At 39.9% G+C, this 21,773-nt stretch overlaps 1 protein-coding gene across 2 annotated transcripts in view; it reads left to right on the forward strand.

Annotated features, from left to right (window-relative positions):
• The window catches only part of Ankrd30a (ankyrin repeat domain 30A), a 71,735-nt gene that overhangs the window by 11,812 nt on the left and 38,150 nt on the right, over positions 1-21,773 (forward strand). The window contains exons 6-15 of one of the 2 annotated variants that reach the window (XM_028753481.1): positions 1,696-1,729; positions 5,468-5,540; positions 7,914-7,974; positions 8,058-8,209; positions 8,652-8,781; positions 9,054-9,115; positions 10,798-10,885; positions 17,561-17,659; positions 18,267-18,295; positions 18,378-18,456. In XM_028753481.1, coding sequence (XP_028609314.1) covers positions 1,696-1,729; positions 5,468-5,540; positions 7,914-7,974; positions 8,058-8,209; positions 8,652-8,781; positions 9,054-9,115; positions 10,798-10,885; positions 17,561-17,659; positions 18,267-18,295; positions 18,378-18,456 — 807 coding nt within the window. The remainder of the gene's footprint in view (positions 1-1,695; positions 1,730-5,467; positions 5,541-7,913; positions 7,975-8,057; positions 8,210-8,651; positions 8,782-9,053; positions 9,116-10,797; positions 10,886-17,560; positions 17,660-18,266; positions 18,296-18,377; positions 18,457-21,773) is intronic. The other variant, XM_028753482.1, reaches the window with a different exon arrangement.

The raw sequence follows: 21,773 nt of genomic DNA on the forward strand, positions 1-21,773 counted from the left end.
TCTCTCTCTCTCTCTCTCTCTCTCTCTCTCTCTCTCTCTCTCTCTCTCTGTGTGTGTGTATCTGTGTATGTGTGTAGTGGAACCTGGGACTTCATGTGTGCTAGGCAAATGTTCTATTGTGGGTTTAAATCCTACCCCCTAATAACTTTAGTTTTAGGTTCACAGCAAAATTAACAGGAAGAAGCAGAATTTCCCATATACCCTGGGACTTCCAAACATGCATAGCTTCTTACTTTGTCATACTGTCTACCTGAGTACTGAATAGTGGATACATCTGTTAATCATAACCCAGCCGGGCGGTGATGGTGCATGTCTTTAATGCCAGCCCTTGGGAGGCAGAGGCAGGTGGATCTCTGAGTGTGAAGCTAGTCTAGTCGACTAACCAGGTCTCAGGACAGCCAGGGCTGTTACACAGAGTAACCCTGTATCTAAAAGCAAAAAAAGGGAACTAGTTAACCCTACATTGACACACCATCATTACCTCAACGTGTCTAGCTCACGTGATATCTTACTCTCAGTCTTGTACATTCTGTGGATTTAGGCCAGTCTTTGATTTGTACTTGCCACTGTAGTATTGTAATCAGAATAATTTCACTGTCCCAACTATTCGCTAGACTCCACCTGTGTCTTTCTCCCTGACCCCACCTCCTGGCAACCACTGCTGTTTTTACTATCTTCTGAGTTTTACTTTTTCCTGCCCAGTCATGTGTTTCCCCATGTTTGAAACATTAGGTACCAAGGTAATTGAATATAGTCACTTAAGGTATTATTTCCACACACGTACACACACACCCACAGGCCATCACCACCTCATCAGGCCATCACCACTGCCAGTCCATTTTGTTCTGTTCTGTTTTGTAGGGCAGATGCTTTACCTGAACAAAGCCTTAGACTTGCCATGAGTAGCATCATGGGAATGCCAAGACACTGATTAATTTGTTTAATTCTTACCTTGCATGAAATGAGGAAGATTTTTTTTTCTTTTACTGGGGAAAGCCAACTGTTGTCACATTCCAAAAACTTGAGTTAGTTTTCTTATTTTTCTCACACACACACACACACACACACACACACACACAAAATTGGATGCTGAAAGTCACACAGTGCTTGTAGATTGTGCTTGTTTGTGATAGGGTTTTTGTTTGTTTTTTTCAAGACAGGGTTTCTCCCTGGCTGTCCTAGAACTCACTCTGTAGACCAGGCTGGTCTCGAACTCAGAAATCCGCCTACCTCTGCCTCCCAAGTGCTGGGATTAAAGGCGTGCGCCACCACTGCCTGGTTGTGATAGGGTTTTTATCCTCAACTATAGTGCTGACTAACAACCTGGGAGAGCCGGATCCCACCATAACAATGTAATTGTGCTGCTCTGATTGTTCCTGCAAACCATATGGATTCTGCTAATGATGGCAGCTGTTGTCAGTCTGACAGTGTTCAGTCAGCTGTGGTCATCGTCCTGGCAGGCTTTCTTTAGGGATCATAGTTTTATAAATTCTGTTCCTTCTTGGATTTGATAAACATGAAGGGGAGACAAAGCATTGTTAATGGATTAGTTAACCTATCAGTAGTATTAGCATTCATTCTAGGATAGCCTCTAGGTGTGGTACCAAAGAGAAAGGGTTAATAATAATAACATCTTATTGTTTTACATTGTTCTGTTGTTGGTTTAAAAATGTATTTTCTATTTTTCTTTAATAGTGGATAATGGTTCTGAAGATGGCTCTTTAACCAGGTAGGTAGGAATGTATAATGTTGTTAAAATTAAATGTTAATGGGTTAGAGAATACAGAGGAAAGAGACTAGGATTTGTTAAAGTGTTCTGCTTTGAGCTACATAACTATATTGTATAGTATGACTAACATTTATTACAGTGATCACAAGAGCCTTGAAATGGGGTCTCATATAATCCAGGGTGGCCTCAAACTTGTTATGTAGTCAAGGATGTCCTTCAACTTCTAATAGTCTGCTTCCCTCTCCCTAGTGCTGGGATTACAGTCATGAACCACCATGCCCAGTTTTATACTGAGAACTGAACCCAGGCTCTTTCATGCCAGAAGAGTGCTCCATCACTCCTCTGTCCTAGATGATATTTTAAATTGATTTGTTAACTTACAAGTTTCCCAGTGAGTGAGAGAGAGAGAGAGAGAGAGAGAGAGAGAGAGAGAGAGAATGAGGATATGAATGTTGAGTGTTTTTGGGTGTGTAACATATTGAGAAGGCTTGAGGTTGATAGTGGGAACCATCTTTGTTTGCTCTCGACTGTATCCATTGAGGGGAGGGGCTCTGAAGTAAACCCAGAGCTTGCCCACATGTCTGATCCTGCAAGCCAGCTCACTGTGGTGATCCTGCTTCCACCTTCTGAGGCTGGAATTGCAGAAGGGTTGCCACATCACTCTGGCGTTTCTGTGGGTTCCTGGGGACCCCACTTTGGTTGCTCTACGTGTATAGTGAGCCCCTCTGATTGCTGCAGCATCTCCCAGTTCACTTCTTATTTCCTTAACCATTTTTAACTTGTAGTTAGTTTTCATGACTATTTTTCTCAAATAAAATAAAATCTTCTTTCCCATTTTCTTTGTCAGCTAAGTATTCCTGATAATCTTTAGACAAAGTGAAAACCAATAGAATTTCAGAATTTTAAGGAAACTTAGGAGGTTTCTGCTAAAAACTATTAAAATAGTTTGAGCTTCTGGGTAGACTGTTAGTAGACAGGAATGTGGGTCCACATCTGCTGTCACCCCATTTCACAGAAGGTAGTGTAGAGCTCCCCAAGAATCCACGGTCTGGAGCTGCATGTGTCTGTGCCTCTTCCCAGCTCACTGATGTCCTTGTATGAGCAACAGAAGGGGTAGCGGAAGCATCTTGCAGGTGGATGTAGGTGATAGAGAGGTCATTCACAGGATGGAGAGTTGTTGCTTCCTGTCATTTGAGCCTATCCTTGTTTCAGGAGCTGTGCCTTTATAAGGTCAAAATTTAAAGGTTGAAAAGTTGCCATTGGGCCGGGCAGTGGTGGTGCACGCCTTTAATCCCAGCACTTGGGAGGCAGAGGCAGGCGGATTTCTGAGTTCGAGGCCAGCCTGGTCTACCGAGTGAGTTCCAGGACAGCCAGGATTACACAGAGAAACGCTGTCTCGAAAAACAAAAAAAAAAAAAAAAGAAAAAAGAAAAGTTGCCATTGAGCCCCACAGAAAAGAGACCTGGGAGGAGAGTCTATAGGGATGAAGATATTTAGGTGGTTTATAGGGAAGTAAAAGGTACAGTGTCTGGGTACCTAGGATTGGTTTCTGACAGAAGCCATCTAGGAATCGCTATAGCAAGTGAGTTTCCTGGAGGTGGCCCGTCATTTTGCACGCTAGAGAGGCATGACCTCAGAGACCTTGTCCCAGGATTGCTTCTCACTACTGATACCCCTTTCCTGCCACGATTACATGGCCTAATGAGTCTTGGGCATCACCCCACCCTATTGGACAAGTTTCCTGCAGATCAACATGAAGATGGACTTTCATGAATTAATGCTGTATAGATGGATTAATGACTTCATAGCATTCCTAATTTGATTCAAATTTTAGAAAGAAAGTTTAAAGAGATGGTCTTAGTTGTTTTACCAGAAAGATATACTAAAGTTAGAATCAAGAATAGAATGTGTCCCCTCCTTATAGAATAGTAAGTAAAGGCTGCATAATAAGGTATACCATGAGCTTTCATAAATTTCACTAAGATGAGAAATAGGCTTGAGGCAGATTTGTGATCAAGAAAAACCATTCATTCTAGGTCAGGTCTAAGGATAAAGCCACAGGTGTGCACTATGATAAAACAAGGCCAAGTGAAACTGTTGCTTTGAACTTATAATGAGCTTATAGAATAAAACACTGCTTTGAGCTTACTATTGACATCTTTCTGAAACTCCCTTTATCTGTGAGGTAATTTTATAAAGAACTTTAAGGCTGAGAATGAGTATAAAATAAAGAGTGGCAGTTGGGGCTCTGCTCCATCCACCAATGTATATAGACACTTTGTCTCTATGTATGCACAAACATATGTAGGTAGATAGGTATATGTGTATGTATATAAGTATGCACATGCACTTGTGAAACTGATGAAACAGGTGGTCAGGCCCGACCAGAGAGAGACAGAGAGACTTTTCTTTTCTCTCTGGCTCATGAAGAGTTAATGAACTCTGAGTTTCTCACCTGGCCAACCAGGTGCCCTTGAGCCAAAGAGAAAAGAGCCCAAGTAACTAAGATTTTTTTTTCTTTCTCCCCTGCTGCTATCAGCAGGAGTTAGATTGCCAGAAACCACTAGCTTCTGGCCCCAGAATAGCAAGAAAGTAAAATTGCCAAAAGTCAGCAGCTTTTGGCCCCAATTGCTGATACCATACACCTTTCCCTGCCTTCCTTGAGTACTTGGATGCAGGGTGGGCTATGGCAGGTTTCAAGGGACTGGTAGTTTATGTATAGTTAAGTTGTTCTGCCTTCGTGTATGCCTACACACCAGTAGAGGGCACCAGAGATTACTAGCCACCAACCATGTGGTTGCTGGGAATTGAACTCATGAGCAGCCAACACTCTTAACCTCGGCTCTGAGCCATCTCTCCAGCCCCAGTTTTCAGTGTTTTAATCTGTAGAAAATGTATTGTCAGCACAATAGTTTGTACTTAAGTTTACTTACATTTAATTTTCAAACTCTTTAAATATCTCATGGGATTCCCTATAGTGTTTTATGGTATCTGGAAGCTTTAGAGTGATAATTCTTACTATAGAGCCCTCCCTGGCCTGGCCTGCAACACTGTAAACCAGACTGACCTTCAACTTGTGGCAGTCTTAGCCACTTTGTGATTGTAGGCATGTGCCATCAGACCTGGCTTATAGGGTCTTAACTGGCCCATTCCAGGCTGAGTACCAAGGCTGCCGTTCCTTAGTCCCTCCTGAGGCAGGGCAGACAGTTTGACCCATGCTTTAGATATCAGATTCTCTTCTGAAGACAAAAGTGATGTCAGACACCAATGAGATTTCAGCAGAGCCATTAACACAGGCAGGTTTTGAAACCAAATCATTCATAGGCTCGCCAATATATTAACTTTCACAGTTTAATATGGAACGAAGAGTGAGTCTCGAGTATTTCAGAGTCAGAGAAGTGGAGACAGAAAGAGGCAACTGAAAGCTTTTTGAAAAGAGGTGAATTTGAATCACATCCACCAAGAGATGTTTATTATACTGATAACTGATAGATTCCTAGAATTCTGTTAAGCACTCACACACTGCTGGAGAGATGGCTCAGCAGTTAAGAGCACTGACTGCTCTTCCAGAGGTCCTGAGTTCAATTCCCAGCACCCACATGGTGGCTCACAGCCATCTGTAATGGAATACGATGTCCTCTTCTGTACATGAAAGTAGAGCACTCATAAACAAACAAACAAAAAACCCAAACAAATTAAAGAGCTTGTCTTACAGTTTTTGTTGGCTGTTGTTCTAAGGTCTTCTAACACGCCTGATCCTGCTGATTCCTGGCCCACATCAGATGAGGATGACTATAACTTTGATACCAAGGTAAAATGCAGTTTTGTGAAAATAATGGTTTTGTTTTAAATTTGTTTTTCTGAGTGTTCACTCTTAAAGTTTAATAATGGTCTATCATTGTTTTTTTTTGTGGAATATTGATCGGAGAAACATTTTGTAAAACAATGACTTATTAAATTATTATTTATTTTGGTGACTATCAAAGACTGATCGTTCCTTCGGGAGGTAGAGGCTGGGAAAGTGAATGAGCTGGAAAATCCATAAAGATGACAGGAAATTTCCATCAGGAAAAACTTCCTACAATACACAAAACAGGAGATTGGATCAAGAATTACTTTAGTAAATATACCTTATTATGACTTGTAAATTATATGAGTCTGACTATTATACCCAAATTAAATCCCTGGGCCCAGTTAGTAGAGTGAATCATGGACTCTCCATGGTGACTTTGGTTTTAGGAGTATAAACACATAGCATGCAGTTTCCGTGTATCTTTTTCCTCAGACACCTCTTAGTATGATACAGTTTTTAGGTGAACTTTTTTTCTTATTTCTATCCTTGATCTGAATGTAAATTACCATACTATCAACAACTGTAAAAATATGCAAATTTAAATTAGTTTATTACAGTCTATGCCCCATGTCCTTCCCTCAGGACTGTTACACGTCTTCATCTGTAGACCTGAAGAGTGGATGTTCTGTCCCGAACAAAGTCCCTTGAATTTCTAGAACCATGATTCACCTTTATATTCCTTTTACTGTAAACTCACATGCATTATATTGAGGAAATGTCACATATAAAAACCATAAGGTCCATTGAATTCTTAAAAACATGCTCACCTTGTGATGTTTAGATACGAACTTGCATGACACTGAGGAAATGTCATGTTAAAAAGGCAGAAAACAAAAACAAAAAACAAAAAAAAAAACCCAGATTAGAGGAGTGTCAGGAAAAGGAGGGAGACAGTGCATACCCACTGTCTGAAACTGTGGACTTTGAACACGAATGAGAGTAAGATATCTTTGCCTTATTGGATTAATTAATATATTTTTGAATCTATATATTACCCATAGAGTTCTAATTAGCAGCTCTTCTCCAAGTAGGAATAATCGAGCACTGCTTTTCCCAATGTCTTCTTTATCTAGTAATGATGTTACATCTCTCAGGTAATGGTAGCTAAACATGGTTAAGCTTATAGTACAGAATTAACTTTTTATTATATTAATGTCTTCAAAACGTAACTACTAATCATTATTAGGGACGTGCTATGAATCAAGGTTCTCATGCTATGCTGGCTAGTTTTATTTCAACGCGACACAAGTTAGAGTTACCTGAAAGGGGGGACCTCAATTGAGAATGTGCCTCCGTAGGATCTGGCTCTAGGGCATTTTCTTAATTAATGGGGGTGGGTCCAGCTCATTGTGGGTGGTACTATCTCTGGGCTGGTGGTCCTGGGTTCTATTAGAAAGCAGGCTGAGCAAGCCACGGGGAGCAAGCCAGTAAGCAGCACCCTTCATGACCTCTGCATCAACTCCTGCCCCCAGGTTCCTGCCCTGCTTAGGTTCCTGTCCTGACTTTCTTCAACGATTAACAGTGTTGTGGAAGTGTAAGCCAAATAGACCCTTTCCTCTCAAGTCTCTTTGGTCATGGTGTTTCATTGCAGCAGTAGTAACCACTAGGACAGGCTTTTCTCCTTTCTTCTTCATTTAAACTCATTCATACGTTCCCTCCCTCCCTCCTTCCGTCCTTCCCTGCTTTGTGATGTAACTTCTCTGTAGCGTGCACCTGACTTCAAGACACATGCATGACACTTGTCTGTGATGTCTTCTATGTTTTCTCCATGGTTGGCATGTTTAGTTACACTTCTGTTCGGTCCCTACATGCAGTTTTGTCCCACAAGATTTATTCTTTTTCCCTCCTCTTTGTTAGAAAGAGCTAAATGTGTATAATAATTTGCATGTTACTTTTGGCACACAGGGTAGAATCACTTATACTGTTTGCAATTTCAACCCATGAGCTACAGAGAGTAAGCCCTCATAGTACTCCTTTAGAAGCAGCCATGCAAATACAGGTCATGGTGATAGGTTCAAGGTATTTTAAGTTTCTTTAAATGCTAGTGTTTTCAGAAGTACTCTAAACTGTGAATACATTTTTGTTCTAGGTTATTTTATCTAAGTCAGATACTCAAGGATGTCATAAAGTTTGTGAGGAGAGTGAAATTTGACGATATTCCTATCCCACAGTGCTAGTGCAGTTCAAGTATGCAGACTAGTAAATGCCACAATTAATATTTGAATCTACCTTAAGGATTCAGAAACATACTCTTGCTGTTAGATCTGATAGAGCGAATATTATATTTACTTTATTATCATGTTATTTTCAAAATTATTTTTGTTTTTCTAGAATGTCCCCAAAATTAATTTAACGGAGTTGTGGACCGCTGCTCAGCAGTCTAAGGAAAAACGTAAGTCATTTAAAAGACGGCCTGTTCTTGTGCCGTTCATCGATTTAAAAGTATTTTCATGTATTCTTTATTTTTCATAATAGAAACAAAATGTGGCTTTGAAGAACTAGACAATAGAGCCCTGTTTGACGATAGTAATTCCACTAGTGAAAATGACGACGCCATTGAGATTGAGCCTGCATCATCAGCCAGAGTCCAGACCCTCTCTCCGTCCTGTCAGTCACCCGACCCTGTGGTACGTACATTCGCTTATTTTAAAAACTCAGGCATACCTTTTGACTGTTTGGGGGTGGGAGGGAGCTCCTTTCTCTTTCCATGTAAATACTGGGTCATAATTCTCTTTTTGTTGCATGTACATATGCATGGTGGCCAGAGGCATCAGACGCCCTGGACTGGAGTTATGTATGGTTCTGAGCTTCTGTGTGGGTGCTGAAAATTACAGGTGTGTCTTCTGAAGATACTAAGTGCCCCTAACTGCTGAGCTGTCTTCCAGCCCCATGTCCTCCTCTGAATGCACTCTTTGAGTCTGCCTTCCAGGTCCTTGGTCCACCTCAGACCGAGGGCACTGACCTTTCTCTTACTGACTATGGCTTGTGTTACTCATTTTCACCAAACAGTGACTAGCAAGCACCCTGAGAGCTGCAGGGAGAGTGAAGTTGCTGTTTTCTCCCCCATAGGAAGGAGCAACTGAGCCAGCAATTGAAGGAGAAGAAAACGGTACCGATATTATTGAGAGCGCATCACAGGAACAGCCAAATCATGGCAATTTAACCCGTGCTGATGGTTGGCACAAAAGTAATAAAAGTGGTGAGTGAGTGAATACTTCAAACATTTCCATGCTTACATATTGTCATAAAGCACCGAAGCATTTAGAGCCAAAGCCAGTATCTGTTTATTCTAAATGCTCTTCCTTTCGCTCTTTCTTGCTACTACCAATTCTGTCTGAAGCTGCTTCAACCCTCTGAACTCCTTTCTGCTCTCATCTTTATTGTAATTCTGTGGATATAGATTAAACATGCATGCATTTAAAATTCAGCGATACGTGTTCTCATTAATGTGTATGTGACTGTGTTTTGCAGAAATGATGTCTGCGTTAGGATTAGGAGAAGATGAAGATGGAGACTCCCCTTGGGATTCTGAGGTATGGACAGCACATACACAGACCTGCTCACTCTCTCACCTGCGTGTGCCTTCGAGGGGCCGCTTCCTCTCATCCTCAGTCCATCAATAATACTTTTATACCAAGTACTGCTCACAACACAATTCTGCTCATCTGTGTCCTTCAGTTAAAGATGTAGAAGTCAGAGAAACCACGTTGGACTAAGTTTAAGTACAAATTAAAAGGTCATGTCAACCTGTGACCGGAAAGATTCTGTGATGGATGTGGGTGTGTGCAAGTCCTATGGGATTCCGAGGGAAAGTGTGAACTGTGAGTTTTTACCCCTGAGACCTGAAAAGATAACTGATGGGACATGGAGTGCCATTCAACCTGGGTTGTAAAGTATAAATCCTCAAGGGAAATATCAGGAGAAAGAAAAGAATCAGTGTAACTTTGTGGCTGTAGCAATTTTTCTTTAAATTTGTTTTAACTTAATTTATTCTGTAATAGATTTAAATCATCTTCAGATGTGAAGTGCATTTAGTACCAGTGTAGGATCTATCCGCCTGTAACAATCCATTTTAATGACACCACCATAGAAAGAGATGGGGGTGGCTTGGAAGTGTAGCAGCTGTGCATACTGGAACCACCACAGTAAGAAGACATGGTCATACGTGGTTCTAGCGTTTACTATTTATAGAAGTTGGGGGGAAGTTAACCTATTTGACCGTCAGAGCTTTGTCCATAAAGACATAGGATGCACAGGTGAGGTGAGAACATAGACACATCCTGTGAGGAGTGAATGCATCCACTCGTGTGGCAGCTGCACGATCCTAGTGTTCCTCAAAACAAAAGAGTAGAGATGTAGTGTCAAGGAAAGGACGGGAAGGCGCAGGGACACTCACATCTTCGTTTTGGAAAAGTCTCAAATCAACGATTGAGGTAACCTGGAAGATACAGTGATTTATTTATATTATGTATGTGAGTACACTGTCACTCTCTTCAGACATACCAGAAGAAGGCATCAGATCCATTTACAGATGGTTGTGAGCCACCACGTGGTTGCTGAGAATTGAACTCAGGACCTCTGGAACAGCAGTCAGTGCTCTTAACCGTTGAGCCATCTCTCCAGCCCAGTTCTTTATCATTTTATTCAACCATTTTTTTTCTGACTGTAAAATTTCACACAAAATTACTTAGATTTTTCCAAGCCGTGGTTTACCTAAATTCAGCAACTTCTACCATGCCCTCTGTGTAATCATTGTGAAACACTCTGAAGTTTCTTACCATACAGGCCAGGTTTCTTATTCTGACTTTATACATTTCTGTCATTGGACATATTTTAAATGTTTCATGCTTTATTAAAGCAGGTGATCTTACAAGAATTTCTTAAGATACCTGTTTTCTTAGTTGTCTTCTTACACTGCATGAAGAGTGAGGAGCAGTGCTAAGTGTTCTAAGCTTAATTGCTTGCTGAAGCATGAAAGCAAATTAATTTTTTATAAATACACTCCTCTGACCTTCCATGCTTGCCTTCATAGTTGGTAACCAGACAAAGAGCGAAGGTGGGTTTGATCTAGACATGCAGTCTTCTTTATTGACAGGGTTCTTTTCAGTGCATGCTTCTTATTGTTCTGACAGAGTTTAAACAAGAAACCGAAGCATCATCGTAGAAAACGATTAAGAAATCTCTGTGTAACTCGTTTTGATATCTGCTCCAACAGAGTATCTCCGAGAGTGTTTCACTGAGAGACATAGGTCACTTATCTGGGACTGCAGATCACACTGGAAAGATACATGGACAGATAGAAGGTAAGACGGGATTGTGTCTAAAAAGTCAATTGTCAGATGTCTATTTAGAATATATGACAGATGTCTATTTAGAATATGATATGTTTTCAGCTGAGGACAAATACTCGTACTTAGAAGTAAGCAGTGGAAAGTTGTAAATTAATTTCCAAGGTTCAGCAACAGAGTGAACTGTTCCTGACAGCTAGGCTGCACTGCTTGTTCATTTGAAGCTATTCTGAAGCTTGGAGGAAAGGACAGGAAAGATAAGAATGGCAGAGAGCACAGAGGGCAGGCCAAGGGCAAGACAAGGGTGTGTGTCTTGGTGGGTGGCAAAGTACAGTCATTCTGTAGCTAAGAATGCAGCAGAGATAGAGAAGAGTATGGAGGAAGCTTCAGTACCGAAGGCGGGAGGGTCAGCGTGAGCTCCGCTCCTTTCTGGCTGTTGAGAAGAGCTGGGTCAGAGTGCCTGACCGTGCAGAGCTACTGCTGTTTCCCACAGACACACACACAACCTCGTGTTACCTACTCTTCTCGTCACCTGACCAAGTGACTGACATGAACCAGCATAGGGATTATTTAGATGTGCAGCTTACTAAGCGGTCCAGTCTTTCCTCAGGGAAGGAAGCATGGTGGAAGGGTACAGACAGCTGGCCTCACAGTGTCTGAAGTTAGGAGGTAGAGAAGGGCCAGGACGAAGGCATTAAAACCTCTGGACCCACTCAGACCCTCTTCCTCTGGCAAAGCTCCACCTTTCAAAACTCTCAGAAACAGTGCCACCATCTGGGCGCCAAGAGTAACACACAAACTGTGTGGATGGCTCACTGTAGCCAGTTGCCCGTGTGTGATGGATAACTTAGCCTCTAAAGACCAAAAACCATAGAAAGAAGAAAACAGTGAGATTGGTTTTAAAGAGTTCAGGGAAGCTACGTCCTGACAAAAGTCCATTAGAAGGGTGAGCTCTGCTCTTTCTCTGGGGAATGATAGGAACTCGAGGTTAGTTTCTAAAAGAACGTTGAGCAATAGGAATTTAGAATTAGGCTCATCATAGAGCAGTTTCTTGAACTTTAATGAATCAGTTGCTGGTATCAACACAAAATACCAAAGGAATCAACCGTTATACTGGAGCCAGGCGGGATTGTTGATGACTTCCAGTGGGATAACAGCTTCATGGAGTTTTTATGCCAACAAAACAAACCAAGCATAAGTCAACATGCTTTAAAAATACATGATGGAGCCGGGCGGTGGTGGCGCACGCCTTTAATCCCAGCACTTGGGAGGCAGAGGCAGGTGGATCTCTGAGTTTGAGAGTTCGAGGCCAGCCTGGTCTACAGAGTGAGTTCCAGGACAGCCAGGGCTACACAGAGAAACCCTGTCTCGAAAAAACCAAAAAAAAAAAAAAAAAAAAAAATACATGATGGAAGCTGCCTCTGTTTGCCTATTTGCTGTACAAGTATGAGGACCCGCATTCAATTACCTAGAATTATCTTTGGCCCTCATTAATAAAATTACCTGCTCCCCAAAAGGGAAAAAATAAAACCTTAGGTGGCATTTACTTGTAATCCAGAACTGGGGAGAGAAAGACAAGCAGATTACTAGAGTTGGTGAGTACCAAGCCAGTGAGAGATTCTGTCTCAAAATTTCTCTACACTAAGAATCTCTCTCTCTCTCTCTCTCTCTCTCTCTCTCTCTCTCTCTCTCTCTCACACACACACACACACACACACACACACACACACACACACTCACACACACCATAATAACTGGGTAGGGACCTTAGAGGAAAGGGCTACAGACAAGCAGTGAAGTCTCTACTCTAAGCTTTGGATGATATCTAATAACGCTCTGAGCCTTTGAGTTGGTGGGCGCTAAGGGGTCTGTACATTTCAAAAGGGATTATCCTTGTGAATCACAAAGATGATGGGCTAAGTACGGAGATGGAATAAGCTGCTGGCTGTTTGGGGCTAGAGGTAGCTCAAAATCCTTTGGCTCTGGACCTACATAATTCCGATTCTCGATAATATACGTTGATACTTTAGTCAGCCCTGTGGAATGTTTAACATAGTGTGGTTTATTTCTGTAAACTTCAGTTCCTACTTTCTTATGTTGACCAGCGACTTATGTCAGATCCTGAGGTCGGATTTGAATGGTCATTAAGTGTTAAAGACAAGTCAGGATGATTTGGTTCTGGCCCTGTAATTATCCTTATGTCTACAGTCACAGTTCCCTGTCAGCCACTGGAGTCCTTAACACAAATGTGGGTTTTGTTTTTTGTTTGTTTGTTTGTTCCTGAGAATGTTAGTCCACAGTTCTCCCAGTTGGCCAAGCATCTAATTTTCTGCAGTCAAAGGTCAACTATGCTTTTATGTCCTGTGGTCCTGGGAAGATTCACTCATAGAGTCTGACAAAGATGAGAATGCATAGCAGAAAAACATCTTCAGGAGAATGGTGGGTAGAACTCTAGAGAAGAAACCTTAGATCCTATCAGGTCTGTCAACCATTATGATCTGAGTTTGATTTATTTATTAATTTTCCCTCTTACCTTACAAAACATATCCATGTGACACACAAATATAATAGGAATATTATACCTGTAGTTAAAGAATCAAAAACAGTATGGCCTTAAAAAGTAAAGGCTGGAGTGAAGGAAATGGTCATTTTTTAAATATCTATTTTGTCTGAGTGCTCTATCTGCATGTATACCTGCACACCAGAATAGGGCATCAGATACCAGTAAAGATGGCTGTGAACCACCATGTGATTGATGGGAATTGAACTCAGGACTGCTGGAAGAGCAGCCAGGGTTCTTAACCACTGAGCCATTTCTCCAACCTGGAAATAGGCATTTTTAACTATATTTAACTAATATATATATATATCACTCTTCGAGCAGCTACACTGTATTCTCCTCTTATACCCTTAGTCATTTGTATTCTGTAAACTGTTTTGTTTGAAGTTCATAGTATTTCAAATGATTTATTATTTGGTCTTTTTTTTCTGACCAGTTTGAATCCAGAGACCTGATAACCTCATATGGATTGGCTAGTTCCAATTTTAAAAAAGATTGGCCAGAATATGATTACTGTTATTCTTTTTATATAAAGATTTACTTTTGTGTATGTGTGTTTACCTGTGAGAGTTTATGTGCACCACATGTGTTCTGGAGTTCACATGGAAGCCAAAATGTGGCATTGGATCCCTTAGAATTGTACCAGGTGGTTGTGAGCTGCCATGTGTGTGCTGAAGCCCAAAACAGGGTCTTCTGAAAGAGGAGTAAGTGAGCTTAACTGCTAGGTCATCTCTCCAGCCTCATATAATTATTTCAGGTTAATTATCTCATCCGTCCTATTAACTTGGTATTATAGCACATTTTAGTTTTGAGTAATTAAATGGAAAGTCACATTACAGAAGAAAGCAAAAATAGTATACTTTGAGTTTTAATTTCCTTTTAACGAAATTGCCTATTTTTGTGTACCAGATATTAGTGACAGAAGAGACCAGACATTAAAATTTCATAGGTTTTATAGGTATAGCCAAGTCATATTTTTAAGTAGAAAGAGAAATAAATGGTCTATCAATGAGTCTTTGTAATACCCATCTTTCTGTCATTGGTGAAATAAGAATATTATTTAATTTTAAAAATACAAATTATAGTAAATAATGCAAGAGTTCTTGTTTACAGGTGGTGACAAAGGCAGACTCTTTAAACATGTGGACTGTTTTCAGGTAGTTTAGAATGCCTAAGTAATTAGACATAACAAAACCATGATTGATACAGGACATGATGTCTTCATTGGTGACTTACTAAAACCATGATTAACATCTTGTCACTTAGGAATATATTAACGAAAAACTTAATACCTGAATATTGAAGTATTTAAGGAACATAAAAAGTAAGAGAATTTTGTTACAAGGGTTTTGAGTTCAGTTACTTGAGGTGGTCATTAGTCAGTGAGTTGAAGATAAGTGTCCCCAGCTTTTCCAAAGTCCATGTGGAGGAGCTCTTAGAGGCTGGCACACGCTAGAGGTGAGAAAGATAAGGTTCAGAGTCTACCTCATGGAGGCTTGCTGTACAGGAAGTAGGCAGAGGTCCCGTGTGAGTCCTTTCTTTCGACTCTGGATGAAGTCTTTGAGCTGATTTCTTTTCCCAATTGATGGTGCCACCTGGTTTTAGCTCTCATTCTGCCAGTTTTTGTCCCCTGGAAGCTCACTTTGGAAAGATGCTAATCAGTTCTGGGTTTTTAATTACCTCATTTAAAAGCCCCTTATAATTGTGTCTACCTTCATTTTATTTTTAAATATTTTTAATTCCTTGAAAAATGTTTATGTATGTGGTAACTCCTAGTGTAATTTGGAAATATTTATCTTATTTACTGGCTTAAATTTTTTTTTATATACTATATTTTAAAAGTCAAAAAATAATAGCAAAATGGAAATATAAACAACCATGAACTCCATTTTTGTGTTGGCAACTATTCCCGAGCATGGGACCTGCTCTGGAGTGTGGTTGACATACCTGATTTACCACATTGGAGAACACTGGTTTTCCCTTTTCTAGCAGGTATAAATTGCAAACAGCTTCTTTGTTAGAAATAGAATTTGTGTCTTCTTCGTGGCAGGTTTGGTCTGGCTTGACCATATGCATGTCCCGTGTGTATTTTCAAAGTCTCTGAGTTCCTATTTTGCCTGTTGTGTCTAGAAGATGTTATTTTCCTGCAGTTCCCCACCCGCTCTGGCTCCTAGAGTCTTCCTGCCTCCTATTCTGCATAGATCTCTGAGCCTTGAGAATACGGCTTTGATAAAGACACTGATTGCATTTACAGCTAAGTGCTCCAAAATCTCTTCACTGTCTGCACAGTGTCCGGTTCTAGGTCTCTGTGTTAATTTCCATCTTCTGGACAAAGAAGCTTCTCCTCCCATGAGGGTTCAGCCACTAATCTCCTATCAGATTTCTTGATGACAGCTATTCTGATAGGGTAAAGTGGTATCTCAAAGTAGTTTCCCTGATGTCCAGGGATATTCAAGACTTTTAAAAATAGTTATTGGCCATTCATGTTTCTTCTTTTGAAAGCTACCCATTTTATTAGCCTATTTGTTAGTTGGTAATCTTGGTTCTTTGGTATGTAACTTCTGCAGGTCTTTGTAAATTCTCAATATTAGCCCCCTATTTGGATAGTTAGTAAAATAGCCTTCATATATAGCAACAGTATGCTCTCAGAGAAGGAAATTAAAAAAAAAAAAAAAGACCCACTTATGCTAGCTCAGAGGAGTTAAGAGTACATGGAATATACCTAACCAAAGAATGAAAGACTTTCCCCTGAGAACGTCAGGACCCTGAAAAGGGGAATCCAAGCAGATGCTAGGTGATGGAAGAGCTCCCACGGCCCTGGACTGGCAGAGTGGCTATTGTGACAATGGCTCCATGTTGGATTGACATACTGAATTTTGACCTTGGAAACCTTGAATTTTATGTGCAATGGTGTTTTGATGGCATGTATGTCTATGTGAGGATGTGATCCCCTGGAACTAGAGTTAGAGACAGTTGTAAGCTGCCATGTGGGTGCTGGGAATTGAACCCAGGTCCTCTGGGAGAGCAGCCAGTACTTTTAACTGCCGAGCCACCTCTCCAGCCCTAACATTGGGAATTTTTAATAACCTTTAATTAGAGTTAACTTAGTTGTTATATCCACTACATATTTTCAAGTGTTAACTTTTCAAAACTCTTAAGGATAATCTTTAGCCTTCCAGTTGTTTATCATCTATTTTCCTTTTCAAAAAATCCTTTACTTTAGGTGTCTTATATTACCACACAAATCCTTTTCACATTTAAAAGCATTCCTTTTCCTTTAAGAGTTAACCCAAAAGAAATTTTATAACTTCTACATTGCTTTTTCTTACTGACTGTTCCTTCAGTCTTTTTGTTTTTATATAATTAGAAAATATTTCTAGTTTTATTCTAAGTAAAACCCAAGGAGTTGTATATGAAACACAGGAAATGTGGATATTGTGTTTTGAATATGTAGGAGTTATGAATACAGACCGAGCATGCTTCCAGTTAGGAAGTTCAAAAGGAAGGAGAAGTAGAGATTGTAATTCAGAGTTATTGCTGAATACAGAGGAAAGAAGGTTCTGGAGTAACCTATAGAAAACGTGTAAAGTGAAAGTCATGCATGTCAAGATCTAGAGATCACTTGAGAGGAAGAGTGACTTGTGGAAAGGCGTAAGAAGCCAGGCACTGTTGGAGCTGACACAGGGGTGCTAGGCAGCTCATGCTGGACTCTGGTTGCTTCAGCGTAATTTTACTTCAGTGTAACTGGAATTCAGAAGTGGTGTTAGAATTTGTTTTACCATAAATAGCCTCACAGATGTCATCTGAACAACTAACAGGCACCAGAGGCCTGAGTCTCATTAATATGTTACTTAGATTAGATTACTTAAAAATGGAAACCTTTCTTGTCTTTCGAGATAGCTAATTTTCTAAAGAAGTAATTGTTTCATGAAGATCTATTAAAGACTAGCATAGTAACAGCTAAACCAAACTGATTTTTAAAGCAAAGCATTATGGTTTGTTTTTTAATTATTCTACATAAATAAATTTTGAAATAAAAGTTTATTCTCTGGTTCTAATATCTGATGACTCAGTTTACTTTTCCTTCTTGATAATCATTTAATATTAAAAACATGTACGTTATTTCTTAGATGTGACTTATATACCTTCTTGCATGAGTGGATCAAGAAACTTTAAGATGGCTAAACTAGAGGAGTCAAGAAATGTAGGCATTCCAGTAGCCCACATGGGTATGGAAAAAAATGGTATTTTTATTAACTATTATTCTACAAGTATATATCTAAATCTAATGGATTTAAATAATCTTCTCTGGTAAGAAATTAATTATATGATCAACTGAACTATTAATCTCTTTGTACTTTCAAAATTATGGGGCAAACTGAAAAACATGCTAAATGCTTGTAGTATAATGTAATAAACCGTTCTGGTGTGTTGCATTAAAGGCACGCTTCTACCATCGTCTCTGAAATGTATCTTCACAGTCATGGCTTGTTTCTCTAACTAGCGATCATGCTTCTGTCTGCTCATCAGCATGTTCACATGGGCAGAAACACACGTCTCTATTTTAGTCACAGTCACTAAACACACCTCACTTTGAGTTCTAACTGCATGTTTTGTCAAACATACCCTCTTGTTCTTTATTGAATATATTTCTGATACGTGGGTGGCCTTAGCAGGGGGGATGGGTAGCAGAGACGATCATTTTCAAATGTGTCATGAGGGTTCAGCGCCATAGCAACTGCATAAATCGATGATTGGCTCACTGTATATATATATATATATGTATATAATAAATTATATATATAATAAATTATACATTTCCCCTTTGCTTTTCAGAGGCCCCCAGAAAATATCCAGTGATGGAGGTATAGTAATGTTTCATCATGAGTTTTCACAACATGTTATATGGAGTATACATTGTTAAATACTGTTTTCTAACCCATCCAGCCTACCATTGAAAGGAGGGCTCCTGTTCTGAACAAAACCAAGACAGTGGGAATGAAGGATGTACAAACGTTGAAATCAGGTAAATTGTAGAATACTCTAGGGGAAGTGCGTTACACACTGGAAATGCTCAGTCTTCTGATTCCTAAACAGTTTTTTCCTCCCAGTTTTATTAGAAAGACTTGAAGTAAATAAAACAGCATTGTTTTTGGTACCTGTTATTGCTAGGTACCATACTGTCACCTTTGAAAGCCAGGAGTTACTTTAATTGCTTAGGGGCTTCAACTAGGTCAAACTCAGGATTTGTGGCTTTTACATAGAAAAGAGTGTTCAAACTAGCCAGGATGAAACAGAATTGAGGTTTGGTTTTTTTATTTTATTTTATTTTATTTTTTATTTATTTAAAGACACTGAAGAAGTGAATAAAAGCACACCCGAGCATGAATATGCATGTTTCGTTGAGCTGTGATTAACAGACATTTTTAATGTGGCTCCTAAGCAGAGGAGTTAAAAGAGACGAGACACATAGGAAAGAAGACATGCCCACGTGTGGGTGTGGGCTCATCTGGAGGATCCGAGGGTGGAATCATTAGCCATGTCACTTTGGTGGCTCTCAAGTTACATCTCAAAGAGTTGTTTGCAAATCTTGTTTTTTTTTTTCTTATATTTTCTTCTTGTCTTGACAAATAAGATTATAAAGTGGCTCTAGGGGTCCCTTGAATGGAATTATGATCTGATAAGGTAAAACCAGGGCCGTGTAAGGGGGCTATATCTTTTAGTGTAAATAGGATTTCTGGTGAGACTTCCAGAAATCTGTAGGTTTACAGCTGAGAAAACAGAAGTCTCTAATGCAGTGGTTCCCAATCTTCCTAATATTTTAATACAACCTTAATACAGTTCCTTAATACAACCCTTTAATATAGTTTTTTATGTTGTAGTGACCCCCAACCATAAAATTATTTTGTTACTACTGTTATGAATCATACTGTAAAATCTGACATTCAGGATGTCTGATATGCAACCCCCATGAAAGGGTCATTCAGTCCCCAAAGAGGTTGTGACCCACAGGTTGAGAAACAGCTCTAAAGCAAGTGATAATTGCGCTGCCTCTGCTTCTCAGCTAACTAGCCTTGTAGCCACATGCTGTGCTGGTGGCTTCTTTCTTTTTCTCATGTCCCCATAATTGTCAGTGTCTATCACTCTTCTGCACAGGGTGGGGCTACAAAGCACACCACCACAGTGACACACTTCCTCCAACAAGGCCACACCTCCTAACAGAACCACTCTCTAAGGGCCAAGTATATTCAAACCACCACAATGTCAAATGACTAGAGGACTTTAGTGATGAAATGGTTCTTACAGTTTCATTATGTTTTCCCTTTTGTCTTAGAAAGCTTAAGGCTGGCCACTCTGCTTAGAAAGGGAAAAAGAAACAAATACTTCTGTTGTGTTTGTATTTCCTGTCTCCTGTTTACCACCCTGATTTTATGTGGAAGAAGATTCATTCTGTTTTTACATGGGAGACAGGAAATCATTTTGGATATCATTTATTCTTGTAAATTTGTGATGTTTATCCCTGTCTTAGAAAGGGAACTCTGAAAATACTTGGTATGCATGAAATAAATGGTTCTAATAGAGAAAGAGAGGCTAGATAATTGAACACCTGTGAGTAAACGGGAGACGGGGCCTGGGACAGACAGTGATCCGTGGTGAGTGTCGAGTCTGTAAGGTGAAGGAGGATATAGCACTACTTCAAGAAAAACTTTGTGCAAATTATATTTGTATCATTTATGTCCTAAGAAGTGAAAACTTTATGCTCAGATTTATCAGATTGTAATCCTGATTTGACCTTGCCTAAGACTCATCAAAGGTTTTATTAAGCTGATAATAAAACTGTGTTTGTAGCATAGTCAGGGTCAAAAAACTCAGGTGCCATGTACAGAACTTGCAGAGCTGTCCTGAGGAGGAAATGGAATGACGAATAGTGGATGTATCTTTTCCATTAGGAAATTATATTCTGCATGGCTTGTGTGAGTCGTAGCAGACAGACAACAGAATAAAGAACTTTCAGCTCTAGAGTACTGCATATCTTTGTAATGCTGTAGATATCATTTTCACATTTTTTGTTAACATTAGAAATGAATGAATTCCCTTAACATAGGAAGATGTGAGGCCAAGCTACAAAACAAACACATGCTAACAGTTCAGATGGTTTCTTTTCACATGATATTTGATACTTTTTGCAATGAAAAGAATCTAACATTTAAGAACTAAAATTTGTACATTTCTTTGTTAAATGAAATTTTGTTCTATTCTAGGCCTGGATAATGTCATGTCCTAAATATTTCTGGAAACGTTCCCTCAGTCCAGCTCCCCATCCCCTTTATTCTCCTGCTGACTTCTGCTGATTTATTGACTTCTGTTCCTCTGGTCCTCACACTCAGCCCACGCTGTGCCCCCACCCCATGGCACTTGGCAGTCTGTCACCAGGGCAGACGGGATCATGAAGCACTCTTCAGTTTTAGGGCCACACATCCACAGTTACCTATAAAACTCACACACTGACTTCTGCCCAGCTTCCAGTCTTTGGCCCTTCCTTCTGTTTCTGTCTCATGTTTCTGACACTACTAAATTGCTGGTAATGTCCTCTTCTTACCGTCCCACTTGACACTAGTCTTACTTTGCGGCCTTTCTTGACCTGATGATCCTTTTCTGCCCTTTATCTGGCTAACCTAGTTGTTTACCTTTAGGAAAGCCATCCTTCACACCTCTCATTAAGTGCTTTCTACCCCAAAGCCTAGCACTTAGTAGGAACTCAAGAACTGGTTCTTGAGGAAAATAAAAATCTTTATATGCAGATGGTTTTTAAAAATTGACCTAGTACAGGAGCAAAAAGAATGTACTTGTAAGGGGAGGAAATACAGCTCAAGTGGTAAAGACGTGGTGGGGGAATTAAGAGAACCCCAGGGAAAGCAACACCTGTTAGCCAAGAGAAAGACAATGCCACTCAAAGCTTTAGAGAATAGACTTGAGGCTTAAAGTAAAAGAAATCCATCAGAACAGAACAATGAGGGGGGAGCATTTCAGATGTAATACAGTGTTCAGCTATAAAGGGCATAAGAAGTAACAGTAATTTTGGAAGCCAAAGTCACTATTAGCAGATGGAATTGTGAGCGCTCTGAGTGTATGGTTTTGTTTATGTTATGTGAGTCTCTGGTATTTTTAATGCTCCTCCTTGGGGTGTATTTATGTTCAGTGAATTTTTGCATTGAAATTTTTATAGGTAATTAATTTGGCTCCAGATAGTGTCTGAACGATTTGTTGAAGTTTTGGATAATTAGGAGAATTTCCCTAAAATAGTAAATATTTAGCTTTATAGCTAAGGATTAAGTGTAATTT

The sequence above is a fragment of the Grammomys surdaster genome, unplaced genomic scaffold, assembly GCF_004785775.1.
Source record: "Grammomys surdaster isolate TR1022 unplaced genomic scaffold, NIH_TR_1.0 125950, whole genome shotgun sequence".
NCBI classification, from domain to species: Eukaryota; Metazoa; Chordata; class Mammalia; order Rodentia; family Muridae; genus Grammomys; species Grammomys surdaster.